The sequence below is a fragment of the Panthera pardus genome, unplaced genomic scaffold (genome assembly GCF_024362965.1).
Source record: "Panthera pardus isolate Hobbes unplaced genomic scaffold, ASM2436296v1 HiC_scaffold_21, whole genome shotgun sequence".
NCBI classification, from domain to species: domain Eukaryota; kingdom Metazoa; phylum Chordata; class Mammalia; order Carnivora; family Felidae; genus Panthera; species Panthera pardus.
In genome coordinates, this window is record NW_026526777.1 from 48046945 (window position 1) to 48064080 (window position 17136).

General features: G+C 38.6%; 1 protein-coding gene across 3 annotated transcripts in view; it reads right to left on the reverse strand.

Annotated features, from left to right (window-relative positions):
• SOAT1 (sterol O-acyltransferase 1) overlaps nt 1–17136 on the reverse strand; it is a 79240-nt gene that overhangs the window by 34942 nt on the left and 27162 nt on the right. For all 3 annotated transcript variants that reach the window (XM_053909216.1, XM_053909215.1, XM_019426459.2), the window contains one exon: nt 4631–4689. In XM_053909216.1, the coding sequence (XP_053765191.1) occupies nt 4631–4666 (36 nt within the window). In that variant the 5' untranslated portion in view covers nt 4667–4689. The remainder of the gene's footprint in view (nt 1–4630; nt 4690–17136) is intronic.

The window sequence follows — 17136 nt, forward strand, 5'->3', positions numbered from 1 at the left end:
GTATACAATAATCAAAGAATTTCTAGGCCGAAAAGACTCAAGACTTACTTACGTCTCCAGCAGTCTTGCCAATATATCAAATAGACTGGCACTCTCCAAAAACTTTTTTGGAAGAGGTTACTTGGATGAGCAATAAACCATGAGAGGAAGTCCTCATTTGCAGACATGCCATCCCAGCCTTACTCATGACAGTTTGCTCATTTGTAATAGTTAGGCAATAGCATAAGATATTGATGTGTAAAATAATATTGGAAATGCTACAACAGAAGGAAATGAAATATGTTGCAGTATGTGTTTTTAAGAAATAGAAACAGGAAGTAATTTTTCATCCCCTCACATGAGACCTAGCATTCCCTCTACAAAGCTGTCTACATTAATAAAAGCTCCACGATAATCAACGGCATCAAGGCACTCCCTTTTTAACTCTTCTCATCCTCTTTTCTCTGGAAACTGTCCTCAAGGGTAAAGACAGGAACTGAGTGTCTAGGCCAGGGCTGTACCATACAGCCCTGCCCTTCTGGCCAAAATCCCAATTCTCTCTCTCAAAGATCTACAACTCTGAGCTTAAAAAGAGGGACAAAAACCTTACTAACTGAAAAATTCAGAAATATCTGAACTCTTGCTACTAAAGCCCTTTCCCATTTTCAAAAGCTAAAGTGTTCGACTTCTAGGATTCCCAGAGATACATTAATATCTTTCAAATGTATTTTCTTTTCCTTAAATAAGCCAAAGTAGGTTTCTTTTACTTGCAACCAAAGAAATAATTTGATAGTTTCACTAACACAATGTTAAAACGAAGCTGATTTATTAACCTAAGTTGGTTGGGACTTCATCACTTGAATTTCTCTTGGACTAGTCCAAGCGCTTTTAAGTCTGATTACAACACAATTCTGAGCATTTCAAAAGGTCACGACTCGGGGTTACACAATGTTGTATGATCCCACCAGCACCGGATTTTTTTTTTTTTTTTTTGTAATTAAGTACTTAAAACTTTCTGATGACAGCACTTGGACCTAGATGTGACCTTAAGAGATTCAATCAGTTCAGCCACTAGTTTCATCATCTCTTGTTCCTCTTCCCTTCAGACTGAAGAGCTTGCTCAGTACTTGACAACCCTTTGCACACCTTTCTTTAACATGAGCTCTTCCATCTTTCAGAGAGCTCTTTGTCGGTCATATTTAGCAAATGAGCATACAGTACACCCAGTTAAATGTGAACTTGACACAAAGGACTTTTTTGGCCTAATTATGTCTCAAATATTGCATGATGACTAAAAAACTATTTGTCGTTTATCTGGAATAAACAAACAACAAATAAACGTAAGCCTACTGTACTTTATCTGACAACTCCAGTTCTGTGGAGCTGAAAGAGTCGCCCCATAAAATCTACAGACTACCCATTCCCTTCACACCACAAAAACAGTGAATTAGGAACAAAAGTTTAAGTGAGCGACACAATGGCACAGACTATTGGAGCTGAAGGGGGCCCTGGTGGTAGCTAGCCCCATGTCCTCACCTTAAAGATTAGGGGAAGATGGTCCAATGTAGTTGAGTGACCAAATGGGTTAGAGCAGGACTCCAAATTACAAATAACTACAAAGATTCTTGATTTTCGTTTGTTTTAAAAATTATTTCTAAAAACCCAAAAGAGAAAAGAAGTCAATTTTATGGCTCCAAACAATATTCACATACCTGTCACCTCAATGGCCATTTCACATTAGTAAATATCAAGTCACAAAACAAAACAACAAAATATAAGCAGTTAAGAAATCGCTCTTGTAAGTGGGATAATTTAATGAAATTATGTACGTAAAACGTAAAACACCTAGTACAACAAGTTGTGGCCCATAACAAGACATCTAGATGTAGTTCCCTTCTCCTCCCTGCCTGTTTACTCAGTAATACTAAAGTATCACAATAGCTTCCTATCTTTTGTCTCCAAACTCTATACATCATCTTCAACTTCAGATCAGCACTGCATTCTTAATACATCTCCCTCAAAAGCATTCCAATTAATAAACAATGCAAGATGTTCTATCTCTTTAGATATCAAATTGCCAATAAAAACATTCCTAAGTCAAATCACCAAAAGTTCACCAAAAGAATTTTAGTGATTTCATTTAGAAAGCACTGTGTAATAAAGGCAGAGTACAGACTCAGGGTATACACTAGGTGTATAGTATAAAGTATAAAGGAGGGAGGACATCGTTTCAAGCTGGTACTTAGAAAACTGTGGAAGCGGCAACAGGAACTACAACTTCAAGGACAGACAGTATTCTGACTGGTGAAACAGGAAGTTAAAGAAAGTTTCAAGTGGAAGGAGCTTTCCGAACAGGGCATGAAGGCAGGGAAGCAAATGTTTTACAATCTAGCTCTACAATTTTGCAACTGTATTTTTCTTTCTATCATGCCCCAACAGGGGCGCAGATGCTGATCAAGTGTCATTTCTGATAGACGGCGTGAGCCTCTTACCTCCACACTGTGCTGGAGCTACATCCTCCCCAACAACAGGGAGCGAATCTTGCTCCACTACGTCACCCGCACTTGTACAACACAGAGTAATAAATACTAGATTAACCAATATCCACCTTCCCCTTCCCCTCAGTTTCTTTTCCATTCTTTCATTCATTTCTTTCTCCTTCAGATCCTCCTAACTGACCAAACTAAAAACGTAATTCTTTTATTCACTGATTAATATGTAAAGCGGATAAGTAGGATATTCTCTTCATAACAAAGCTTGCAACTTAAATCCTTGAAACATCCCCCCTCTGCCCACCATGTGGCTTTCCCCTGACCTCTGCTTCCCACTCCATACTCCCTCCCTTTCCTCTTTGGATTTGAGATTCTGCATTCAAAAAGAATTCCTCTCCCACTTCAGATTTTTTTTTTTAAATAAACAGTAACGACAGCCGGTTCACTTATTTGAAAATTTCCCTCACAAACAGAACAGATAAGGGCTTTGTGTTCTTGCTGGGAGTTGGAGAAGGAACAAGAGGAACAGAAGGGGAATCAGAAAAGTAACAGAACATAAACCCAGGTGTGTCCAGCCAGTCTACAGGAATAAGGGTCAGAAATACTCTAGCCTGCCACAAAAACAAAATTTCTTTTATCACTATATTTGCAAGAATAAGCCCTTAAAAACAGCACATGTGCCCTTAAAGATTTTTCTTTTGCTAGCCAAAATTATAAATTATCCCTTAGATAAGTGAAGGTTACCTAATAATCAACTCTTTAAACAGTCACTCACAATGGAACAAATTATTAAATGGAAAAGACATGCACCAGAAATGATCTTGATCACTGCAGTCGTGAAGGCTTATACAGGTAACCCAATAAAATCAGAAAAAAATAAATAAAAACTTAACACACTGTTAGCTCGAAGTCTAGACTCACGGTTTCAAGCATAGTAAATACACCACTGAATACTACTTTATAAAAATACAATGAGTCAGGGGCGCCTGGGTGGCTGAGTCAGTTAAGTGCCCGACTTAGGCTCAGGTCATGATCTCACAGATCGTGAATTTGAGCCCTGTGTTGGGCTGTGCCAACAGCTGAGAGCCTAAACCCTGCTTTGGATTCTCCCTCTCTCTCTCTGCACCCCCACTCACTCGCTCGCTCTCTCAAAAAATGAGTAAACAAACAAACAAAAAATACAGTGAGTCATTACACTGTAGAAATCACAAATACACTGAACGGATGAGTGGGGGTAGAGAGAGGTCTGTTAATGTTAAGCAAATAGGTACTTGTACTAAAACTTCCAGTGCCAGCATCATCCCTGGACTGAAAAAGTGCTGTACTTCCAAAAGATTAGACAAAAGGAAAAGCTTTCTGTCCCGGACTAGAGAACAACTGGAAAACGAGCACTTACAATTACAAGACACTAATACCAAAGCGGATGTAAATAATCTTGCACATAGTGTTTTATGAAATATGATTACAAAAATATCTAAATTTAAATTATCCTATATAAAGGCACATATGCACACTAAATTAATAAATAAAAGCAGGCTTATTTCATCATTAATGGATGTGTACACACTCAAGGTGACCCAGTAAGGTTTGGAAGTGATCTTCTCATTGGAAAAAAGACTGCCTTGGATTCGAAGTCACATTACATTTAGGCACATACAGTATTAGTTCAGAGTAAAAAAAAAAAAAAATGTTCTTTGTCTTCTAGCATTTCCTGAGGGCACCACTGAATTCTGAATTGTAGAACAGTCTGCCTCACTTGAAATGGCTCCATGTTGTTTTTGACTTGGTATTTCTTCTTTATCCCTAATAAGGAATCTTACTGGAGACTTATTATTTACTATGAACCACAATAGATCCTTTCATAAAGTACCTGCACAGACATTCACACATTCAACTGTATCGTGGTTCACAAAAATCAAGTTCTGCTGGCAAAAGCCACGAAGTGAGAGTGATGGACAGGATGGAAGAGAAAAAAGCAATCTGGTTTTTAAATGTAGGATGCAAAGTGGCAGACCTTACCTTCCTGTTCCACAGCAGGACAGTGTCAACTGATAAGAAAGGTAAATTAATCCTTAAGCAAGTGAGCATTAAAAACTTTAGGAAACAGAGCTCCCTACCCTAACTCTACACTCTTGTTTCTAAAACATGGAGCTACTTACCTCTGCCTCTGCTGTCAACCGTAGCTTCTTTGCCATCAACTGTTTTATGTCAATCCTACCTAAAGAAAGAAAAAAAGGTAACTTTTAAGTTGACGGATACAGCTAACCAGCACAATTTCTTTTCTTTTTTTTTAAGTTTATTTATTCATTTTGGGGAGGGGAGGCAGGGAGAGGGAGAACCCCAAGCAGACTCCATACTGTCAGTGCAGAGCCCAACACAGGGCTCAAACTCTCAAACCATGAAATCATGACCTGGGCCAAAGTGAGACTCTTAACTGACTGAGCCTCCCAGGCACCCCTAACCAGTACTATTTAAATCATGAAGTTGAAAAATCAAGCAGAAGAGGATGACTATGTAAATTACGGTAAAACCACAAAACATGACAACTCTTAAAAAATGAAGCATGGGCACTATCAGTAGAAGGAAATTTATACATAATTTATACATAAGAAGACAGGTGCCTGAGTGGCTTAGTCAGTTGAGCATACAACTCTTGATTTCAGCTCAGGTCATGATCCCAGGGTCATGGGATCGAGCCCTGCATCAGGATCTGCGCTGACAGTGGAGTCTGCTTAAGAGTCTCCCTCTCTCCCTCTCCCTCTCTCTCTCTGGACCTGGGTGACTTAGTCAGTTATGTGTCCGACTTCAGCTGAGGTCATGATCTTGCAGTTTGAGTTCTAGCCCCGCATCAGGCTGTGTGCTGACAGCTCAGAGCCTGGAGCCTGCTTCGGATTCTATGTCTCCCCCTCTCTCCGCCCCTCCCTCACTCATGCTCTGTCTCTCTCTCTCTCTCAAAAATAAACATTAAGGGGCGCCTGGGTGGCTCAGTCGGTTAAGCGTCCAACTTCGACTCAGGTCACGATCTCGCGGTCCATGAGTTCGAGCCCCGCATTGGGCTCTGGGCTGATGGCTCGGAGCCTGGAGCCTGCTTCCGATTCTGTGTCTCCCTCTCTCTCTGCCCCTCCCCTGTTCATGCTCTGACTCTGTCTCAAAAATAAATAAACGTTAAAAAAAAATTTTTTTAATAAAAAAAATAAACATTAAAAAAAATTTTTTAAAGGTTCTCTCTCTCCCTCTGCCCCTCCCTCGTGTTTCTCAAAAAAAAAAAAAAGGTTGAAGAAAAAAAAAAAACTACTGTATGTACATACAACGTTCACAACATTAATCATATGATGCTATAAGATCCAATACTGACAGTACGAGAAATTAGACTCTGTGAATGGATCTTGCAACTGTAACTACTAAAATGCACAAGCAACCATAGAAAAATTAGATACATTGGACTTCATCAAAAATTTTTTAAATTTTTTTTGCTGTAAAGGACAACATGAGAAAAGCAGAAAGACAACACACAAAATAAGACAAAAAAAATCTGCAAATCTGATCAGGAACTCGTATGTATAGAGCACTCTAAAGTATATATATTGGGGCACCTGGGTGGCTCAGTCGGTTAAGTGCCGACTCTTCATTTCAGCTTAGGCCATGATCTCATGGGTTCGTGAGATTGAGCCCCACGTCAGACTGCGCTGACAGTGCAAAGCCTGCTTCGGATTCTCTCTCACTTTCTCTCTCTGCCCTCTCCTACTTGCTCGCTCTCTCTCAAAAATAAACATTCAAAAAAAAAAATAAAATATATAAAGAACTCTTACAACTCTATAATAAAAAGACAAGTGATTCAATTTAAACATGGGCAAAGTATCTGAACAAACATTGCTCCCTGAAAGATACACAAATAGCCAATATCACATGAAAAGATGCTCCACATCATTGGCCACCAAGGAAACGCAAATCAAAACATGAAGAAATACCACTTCATACCCACCAGGGGGCTATCATCAAAAATAGCAAGTGCTGGCCATTGTATACCATAAGCTTATACAATGTTAATGCGTCAGTTTTATCTCAATCATGCTGGTGGGGAAAAAAGAGCTGTACATGTAGGAAATTCTGAGAACAGTATTACTTAAGGACTGGATGTGACAGCTCTTCTATGATACAATTAGAGAAGTGTCTATAAACACCCGTAACAGGGCGCCTGGGTGGCTCGGTAGGTTAAATGTCCAAACTCTTGGTCTCAGCTCAGGTCACAATCTGATGCCCAGCCAAAAACTGGTATATGAATGTTTATAGAAGCATTATTCATATTAACAGAAAGTGAAACAACTCAAATATCCATTAACTGATTAACAGAATGTGGTTGAGCCACAGAATGGGATATCACCCAGCAATAACAGGAGAAACACTCATACACACTTCAATATGGATGAAACTTGAAAACATGCTGAATGAAAGTCAGTCACAAAAGACTTACACGTTGTAGGACTCCATTACATGAAATCCAGCAGAGACAATTCTACAGAGACAGAAGGTTTGTGGTTGTCCAGGCGTCAGGGGCAGGAGGGTGAGGAATAGGGAATGCCTGCATAATGCGCACACGGTTGTTTTGGTTTTTTTTTTTTGGGGGGGGGAGAAAATAATCTAAAATTCATTTCATTCTAAACTCCTTATTCTGAAAGATTCCTTTCTGTATATTAAGTCGCATTAATGTAGCTCCCTAATGTTTAATTTAACTGAGGTTATTAGTCTATTATTAATTAATCTAACCTGAGCACCTTCTTCATGATTTTCAAGAAAAGTTGATTTTCAAGGTCTTAAAATATTTGTTTTTTATGAGAACCTGTTGTTCTTTATGACTCCCATACCCACTGTACATTGTGATTTATGACTGTCATGGACTCAAAGACAGTTCCTTAACTTCACAGTGAATCACAGTACTACTATAATTTAAGCAAGCAGGCGGACTGTCTGCTCTTTTATTCTTTGTATTTTATTTTAAAGTTCATTTATTTGAGAAAGAGACATTGTGAGCAGGGGAGGGGCAGAGAGAGAGGGAGAGAATGAGAATCCCAAGCAGGCTCCGTGCTACTAGCTACAGAGCCCAACGTGGGGCTCAAACTCACAACCTCATGAGATCGTGTCCTGAGACGAAAACCAAGAGTCACTCACTTAACCGCCTGAGCCACCCAGGCACCTGTCTGCCCTTTTAATAGAATAAGGGTAGAGTTCATTTTGAATGAAATTTGCCTCCATTCATGAGTCTGTCTTTACACATAGTATCTTGCATAATAGCTTAGCCAAGTTTTAGCTTTTGATATCTTTATTAAACATTTAAGTTTTCTTGGTAAAATTTCTAACTTGTATCCTTCCTATCTACAGAAAGAAAACAAAATTATTTAAATAAAAAATTTTTTTAAGTTTTTCTTTGGCAAAAGATTCACAGCTTAAAGCAACACTTTTAACATAACTTGAAAAATTAAATGTCAATGCAGAAGCTAATGTCTACTCTATTGAACTTGGTGCCCATTAACAGTTGCATATACTGCTCATTTTGCTTACTAAAATAATGTTATTGGAACCTCTTGTTAACGTTAGATTTTCCTTTGAGTTAGAGTTTTACTGAAATTCACTTAAGTTCAACATAGACTTAGTGATCTTGAAATGGTACCTTTTTCATTTTTGTATTTTTTTCAAAGTATACCTTCAGATATTATAGTATCTTCTTCCAGAAAAGGAATTTTATAATCTGATACTAAATGCTATTTCATCTTTTTTAAATTTTTTTAATGTTTATTAATATTTTTTGAGAGAGACAGAAAGAGACAGAGCATGAGTGGGGAGACGCAGAGAAAGAAGGAGACACAGAATCCGAAGCAGGCTCCAGGCTCCGAGCTATCAGCACAGAGCCTGACGCGGGGCTCGAACTCACAAACCATGAGATCATGACCTGAGCCAAAGTCGGACACTCAATGGACAGAGCCACCCAGGCGCTCCTATTTTATCTTTTTAATTGAAATGTCAAGGTGTCTACTCTACTATAGGAACCAATAATATCAGACATCATCATGTGTAGAGAGATTTTCCACACAAATAAATGGATAGAACAGAACAGAATGCGAGCTGAAACATAGGAAGACCACCACTTCTCTTTGCTGTCTTTGTAAAAACCTATAATGTAACTTTGTATCATTTTAGTAGTATCTTTTAATGAGAATTTACATTTTCTTATCTATTTTCCTTGGCAAAATTTACCTGAGTATTTTTGTTTCAGAATCAACAATTGCTACTGTATATTCTACTTAAAAGAAGGAGTGAAGGGCATTCTAAGTAATTTCCCAGAAATACTTACTTTGCAGGTTAAAAAAGAAAACCGCAGGCCAAAAATGGGAGTCACATATGCCAGGCCAAGTCATTAGGTTAGGAACCTAACCTAATTAAAGTTTCTACCACTTCCTGAAATGCAGTTTTACCCAATCAGGAATTCTCTGGTCAGTATCAATGAGGTCGTCAGTCACATGGCCTTCTACATCCCACCCCCTCCCAAAGGAAGAGAAGGTAATCCACCCAATAAGACTCCTGCCCTTTCTTTTACTAATCGTCCTGCCCAGTTTCTGCCTATAAAATCTTTCCAGTTTGTACAGCTCCTCTGAGCTCCCCTCTACTTGCCTGATGGGTTGATGTCCGATTCATGAATCAATTAATAAAGCCAATTAGATCCTCAAATTCACCCAGTTGAATTTTTGTTCTTTAACACCAGAATGAATGTTGGGGGCAAATTTGGGCTAATTTTTTTTTTCTTTAATGTTTATTTTTGAGAGAGAGCGTGCATGGGGCTGAGAGAGAGAGGGAGACACAGAATCTGAAGCAGGCTCCAGACTCCGAGCTGTCAGCACAGAGCCCAAAACAGGGCTCGAACCCACGAACCATGAGACTGTGACCTGAGCCTATGCTTAACTGACTGAGCCACCCAGGCACCCCATATTTGGGCTAATTTAAATTTAATAACTCTCTCTCCCTATTCTAAAAGTAATCTTCATTACAGGAAATTAAAATCCCAAATGCTCTCTCCCAAAAGAGCTCTAACAAAACTACCCTATGTCCTATAGTGTTCAAGTAACTAATATTAATACTTTGGTAGATATCATTTGTCCTTCTACTTTGGCAAATATACATACTATAAAAGTGGACTCATGCATAGTTTTGGAACTTGCTTTTTTCACTTAATATATTGTGAATATCTTTCCATGTCACTACATATGCCTCTGTATCATTTTTATTTGCCTATTATTCTGTTTTTATGGCTGAAACTTACTATATTTAATCCCCCATTGGAAATTTAGATTATTTATACCCTTTTACAATACTTCACTTGGAAAAAAGGCATGGAGAATGAGAAGGTCCAAAATGCACCCCATCAAAGGTCTATAATGAGAGACAAAAAAATAAGTAATAATGGCTGAGAACTTTCCAGAATTGTGGAAAGAGACCAATCCTCAAATGAAATAAGGTCAAAGAATCCCAAGCAGGATAAATAAAAATCTACACTTAGATAGAGACTCCAGAATTGGACCCACAAAAGTATGGCCGACTAATCTTTGACAAAGCAGGAAAGAATATCCAATGGAAAAAAGACAGTCTCTTTAGCAAATGGTGCTGGGAGAACTGGACAGCAACATGCAGAAGAATAAAACTAGACCACTTTCTTACACCATGCACAAAAATAAACTCAAAATGGATAAAAGACCTGAATGTGAGACAGGAAACCATCAAAACCCTAGAGGAGAAAGCAGGAAAAAACCTCTCTGACCTCAGCCGCAGCAATTTCTTACTCGACACATCCCCAAAGGCAAGGGAATTAAAAGCAAAAATGAGCTATTGGGATTTCATCATGATAAAAAGCTTCTGCACTGCAAAGGAAATAATCAACAAAACTAAAAGGCAACCGATGGAATGGGAAAAGATATTTGCAAATGACATATCAGACAAAGGGCCAGTATCCAAAATCCATTATGAAGAGCTTACCAAACTCCACACCTGAAAAACAAATAATCCAGGGAAGAAATGGGCAGAAGACATGAATAGACACTTCTCTAAAGAAGACATCCAGATGGCCAACAGGCACATGAAAAGATGCTCAACGTCACTCCTCATCAGGGAAATACAAATCAAAACCACACTGAGATATCACCTCACACCAGTCAGAGTGGCTAAAATGAACAAATCAGGAGACTATAGATGCTGGAGAGGATGTGGAGAAACGGGAACCCTCTTGCACTGTTGGTGGGAATGCAAACTGGTGCAGCCGCTGTGGAAAACAGTGTGGAGGTTCCTCAGAAAATTAAAAATAGACCTACCCTATGACCCAACAATAGCACTGCTAGGAATTTACCCAAGGGATACAGGAGTACTGGTGCATAGGGGCACTTGTACCCCAATGTTTATAGCAGCACTCTCAACAATAGCCAAATTACGGAAGGAGTCTAAATGTCCATCAACTGACGAATGGATAAAGAAATTGTGGTTTATATATACAATGGAATACTACGTGGCAATGAGAAAGAATGAAATATGGCCCTCTGTAGCAACATGGATGGAACTGGAGAGTGTTATGCTAAGTGAAATAAGTCAAGCAGAGAAAGATAGATACCATATGTTTTCACTCTTATGTGGATCCTGAGAAAGTTAACAAAAACCATGGGTGAGAGGAAGGGGAAAAAAAGAGTTAGAGAGGGAAGGAGGCAAACCATAAGAGACTCTTAAAAAATGAAAAAAAACCGAACATTGATGGGAGGGAAGGGAAAGTGGGTGATGGGCATTGAGGAGGGCACCTGCTGGGATGAGCACTGGGTGTTGTATGGAAACCAACCTGACAACAAATTTCATATTAAAAAAATAATAAAATAAAATAAAATAAATTACATGCTCAAAAAAAAAAAGATCTATCATAGTGAAACTGTAACACACAGGTTTATTTTAAAAAACACCTCTTAAAAGCAGCCAGAAAGCAAGTACCACCTATGAAAGAATTGCAGTTATGCCTGACTTACCAATGCCAACAACAGAAGCCACCAGACAGTGGATCAGTATCTTCAACCTTTGACAGTGGTGGAGTTTGTAACTGGGAAGGAGGCTAGAGATCATGTCATGAAGAGCCTGGGTGTATTTTAACAAGGGCTATGAGGAAACTAAGAATTTTAAGCAGGAAAATAACTGATTTGATATGGGCAAGTCCACTCTGGCAGAATGAAAAGGACCACAGAAGAGAGAAATGCAATAAATTCAGACAAGAAATGAGGTCATAAACCAAAACAAATGGCAATGAGGGTAGGTAGGAGAAGATAAATTTTGAAGATAGTCACAAACTTTAAATAGGCAAGAAATATGACTAAGACAAATATTAATTTGATTTTTCTGTCAATTATAACACCTTTTTTATTTAGTTCTCTACCATCTACGATCGGACCATGGTTTCATAAATAATCTATTTCATAAATAAATGAATACTGAAGCTTCTTCCCTTCAACTAATTCAATTACCATGGGGGAATGGGGAGAGAATCATTGTAAAAGATTAATTCTCACTACCTGTACATCACTTCCAAAAGGCATCTGTTTATCCATAAATAACATAACCACCATTACAAACTGGTTTTGACTAGTTGGGAACTGGAAAATAGGGAGTATTTTTGCTCACAGCTAGACTAGCCTCTGAAAGCCTCCCTCAATGACATTAAAACTACACAGTGGAAGAAAAATATATTAAAAAGCCAATTCTACTCATGTTCCTTCACCTTAAAATTAACTTCACACATATTCAAAAGATTTACTTTCTTATTACCAAAAAATTAAAAAATTAAATGTCAAAAAATCCAGAAGAATGCCCTTAAAGCTAACATGCAATGACTTCTTAAAAATTTTTTAACGTTTATTTATTTATTTTTGAGAGAGATAAAGTACGAATGGCGGACAGGCAGAGAGAGGGAGACACAGAATCCACAAGCAGGCTCCAGGCTCTGAGCTGTCAGCACAGAGCCCAACACGGGGGCTCAAACTCACGAACTATGAAATCATGACCTGAGCCGAAGTCAGATGTTTAACTGAGCCACCCAGGTGCCCTTCTAACATGCAATGATTTAAAGTACAGACTTCCAACCATATAACTCAACTCAAGGTTTCTAGGTTTCTAAAACATTGATCATGCAATTTCTGTAAGATCTTCTTAGGTCTACTGATATCACTAACTTGTAACATTAATATCCTTGAAAACTGATCATTAACTGGTAACATCTATTTAACAGACCCAAGGATAAATCCCTTAAAAAAAACAAACAAACAAACTACTGTACATTTTGTTTTCTCCTAGCACTCTCATCTCCAACAAATAAACCAGGTTTGCAACATTTACCTTTGTGAGCGCTACTTAACCCTTGTGAAGTCTATATTTATTTAATGGGAATACTTAAAATTTATTCCCTGAAATATCAAAAATCTTATTTTAACCAGTTGTGATGAAGAGCTTTCTAAAATTATCACATGCCACCTTATCATATACCACCTTAAAAAAAAAAACCCAACTGTATCCTACATACTTTTTATGTCCAGTAAAAGAGATCATTTATTGTACTATGCTATCAATACCTACAGTAAAACTGAAATGAGAGCAATCAGGACTACACCAAACAACTCCAAGGAGCTGTGCCTTTCGATGGGGCAGTCTCTTCATGGCTTTGTATCAAATCCGCTTCCTCTAACAATCCTATGTTTACACTGCTATGCCAAATCCATTGCCAAGGTTACCCAGAAGGAAAAGACACATAACCAAGCTCGTTAAATAGGTAACTCATTTATTCATTCAATTATATATTCAACTCATTAAGTAAAAACCCAGTGAGTACCCAATATATAAAGGGTAGTACACACATATCCTAAACCCTTCCTTTAGAATCTCAGGAGAAATGTGCGAATGTAGATAATTTCAACATACAGATGACTGTGGGGTGGAGTGAGCTTTTGCAGAGGAAGTCAATATTTGAGCTGAGTCCCAGATGATAAAGAAAAATCATAGTGAACAGGTGCTAGACAGATTATTATAGAGGAAAGAGTGAGCATAAAGACTTATAAAAACTTGGGTTTTTTGGGACTTGAACCTGGGTCAAATGTTTCTCTGGGTGCCATGCTTGCTTTGCTTTATAAAACTGATTTTAATAAGCTTTTTGCCTAAGGGTAGCTTTTTATCTACTTACTTGCTAAATGACCAACTTTCCAGATGAGTGCTGTCCAACAGAAATATAATGTGAACCACATACGTAACTTTAACTTTTCTAGGAGCCACAACAGGTATAAGTGAGTCCTTGAAATGTGGTATTTTATAATTACAGTGTTATCTCAATTCAGACTAGTCACATTTCCAGTGCTAAACTAGACGATACTGAAATGCAGGTCTACTAGCTCCCATACTGAACAGCATGGCTCTTTTTCAAGTTTATTTGTTTTGAGAGAGACAGAGGAAGAGGGGCAGAAAAAGAGAGAATCTCAGGCAGGCTCTGCTGTTCTTACAAGGAACCCCACAAACCGTGAGATCATGACCTAAGCCAAAATCCAGAGTCAAGACACTTAACCTAATGAGCCACTCAGGTGTCCCATGAATGGTGTAGCTCTAAATGAGGGGTCAGCACATCTTTTTCTGCAATGGGCCAGAGAGCAAGTATTTCAGGCTTTGCAGGCCATATGGTCCATTCACTCCACACACAAACATGGCTGTGTTTGCCAACTCCTGTTCTAGATGGCTAATTTACTGTAAATCTGGCTGACAAAACTGATAGGTATGTACACGACTTTTTGTTAAGTTAACCTAACTATGGCGAATGCTGTTGGCTGCTTCCCCAATAAGGGCATGTGTTTCATTCCCCTTGCCAGACTGATTTAAGACTGGGCATGAGTATCTGTCAGAGCAAGGACAGCATAAAAATGACTCACTCAAGCTAGTTTACTGAGAGGAGTTCAAAGAGGGCCCTTTTATACATGTGCGGGCAGAGTTAAAGAAAAGCAACAAAGGATAGTGTGGAATTCTAGGGCTAGTAACAAATACCAGGGAAGCTATCCTTAGGCTTCAAAGGGCAAAGGAGGGAAATGGTTAAGGAAACCCAAAGAGAATTTCTAAGAGAACTATCAGACAGGAGTGATGGTTACCCAGACGGAGGAAAGTAACTTTAAATAAAGGGAAAACTTTATAATGAAAGTTATAAACACACTCACCTTACTCTCTCTGCCCTTGGATCTGTCAGTTCCCTCCCCATCAGCCGGACCCCAACCCCCATGACCAAACTCTACCAGAAACCATAGGGCATGGGAACCTATGGATACAGTCCAGTAAGGTCAGCCTCCCAGGACACAAAATAGGGTAGAAAAGAGTAGAGAGACAAAAGAAAGATATCCAGCATAACCTGTAATCTAATTATGGCCAATGAGACATAAGAAGTTTGCTGGGGAATTTCTAGTTAAGTTTCATTGCTCTAAAGAGAAACCTAGGGAAATCGTTTCTCTTCTTCTGACAGAGACTGTTTTGTTTTTTAGTTTGTTTGCTTCACCAGTTTTCTTACCCACCCTGGAGTTACTAATCCTCTGTCATTATTTCCACTCTTCTCTCCTCAATGCCACCAATTTCCTGGACCCACCACGCCATATTCCAAACCCAGATACTGTCTGCTATCTGCTCTCTCCGATTCCAAATGGTCATGCACTACAGAGAGTATTAAGAAAATGGGCCCGCTCTAAACTGATGCTGTCAAGTCCTAACCAGCCCCGCAAAAGAATAATGAAATCTTTTCTTGACCTCTTGATGAATTTAACAGCCCTCACAACCATAGCTCTCAATATTTTCTACCTTCCTCAAGTCCAGCCGTACCAAGCAACCTCCAGTTGATCCCTTGGGTACAAAGTCCTTAAATGTTTTCTCTTTCTTACTTTTCACAATCTTCAACCCTCTTCTCCATTGTTCCCATGTCAGAGGACGGCAAAGGCCATCTCTTTTTCAATAGTAACTCTTCAAACTATTGCCTTGATCATTCCATATCCTTAGAGAGACTGTTCAAATTGCTCTCAACACAGTAAATCATTTATATTGTCCACATTTACATTCAGAGCCAACCTACTCCCTAAAAATTGTTTCTGAAATTATGATATGGATGTCCCCAGTGGTACACAAAATTAAATCTGGGGTTTTACCAACATTCGTCAAGTGTTACATATTTATTTAATATGTGTGTGTGTGTGTGTGTGTGTGTGTGTGTGTGTGTGTGTGTGTGTGTGTTTAAGCAGGTTCAACACAGGGCTGAGATCAAGACCTGTGCTGAGATCAAGAGTCAGTTGGTTAACCAACTGAGCCACCCAGGCACCACATTAAACAATATATATTCTTTACAGCCCTGTATGATAAGCAAGATGGTTATTTTATTTTTAAAATAAGATTCAAAGCAATTAAATATCTGGCCCACAGTCACATGGGCTGGCCAGTAAGTAACTAAGCCCGAACGAATACCTGTCTTCTAACCCCTAGCCACGCAACAAGCAGCACAAAAAATAAAATTTAAATTTAAAAAAAAAAAAAAAAAGAAAAGAAATCAAGGCCTACTTATAGTGACTACATTAAAAGTAGAGTTCTAAGCAATAAGCAATGACTAAACCATTTTTTCAAGTTGTAATTCTTTTAATAAACATTTTCTTTGCCTCCTTGCGGCAAGTGCAGAATTAGCTAACCAACAGGCACTGACTAGCAGGGTTTTATTGCCTAGAGAAATTCAACTCATTTTAAAATCCCAATCATGGGGCTCCTGGCTGATTCAGTCAGAAGAACGTGCCACTCTTGATCTGGGGGTCATGGGTCCAAGCCCCACATGGGGTGTAGAGATTACTCAAATAAATAAAACTTTAAAAATTAAATTAAATTAGGGGCACCTGGGTGGCTCAGTCAGTTAAGCTTATCTGACTCTTGGTTTTTGCTCAGGTCACGATCTCACGGTTTCCTGGGTTTGAGCCCCACATCAGGTTCCCTGCTTGGGATTCTCTCTCCCTCTCTATCTGCCCCTCCCCTGCTCACACTGTCTCTCTCTCTCTCTCTCTCTCTCTCTCTCTCTCTCTCTCAAAAATAAAAAAATAAACAAAAAGTAAATAATTAAAAATTAAATTAAATTAAAAAATAAAATAAAATCCTGATTATTTTCTAAAAAAAACTCTCACTGACCATGACTTAGAAGATCTTCATCGCAGCTTCACTTCCTTCTCCACAGAGACAGAAGTAATCTAAGAGTCACTTTAAGTCCATAGGATGGCTGTGGTTAGCATCCTATGCTAACATCCTCACATCCTATGATTGAGAGAATCAATCATTTATCAATCTTAAAAGCAAAAGGGGAGATAAGATAGTATAATCCACCTATCACCTGCTACTGCTCCACTGACCTCAAAAATCTTCTAGAACTACCAATTATTACAGGTCTGTACTAACTTCACAAAAATGGAATATGAACTAGAAATGAGAATCGGTATATATTCATATAGAAAAGGTGATTTAATAATGTTGAAAAACCTGACTAGCCATTTTGGAAAACTACACAGTTAGATCCCTCATTCAAAATAAATTTCAGGCGGATAAAATATTTAAATAAATTATA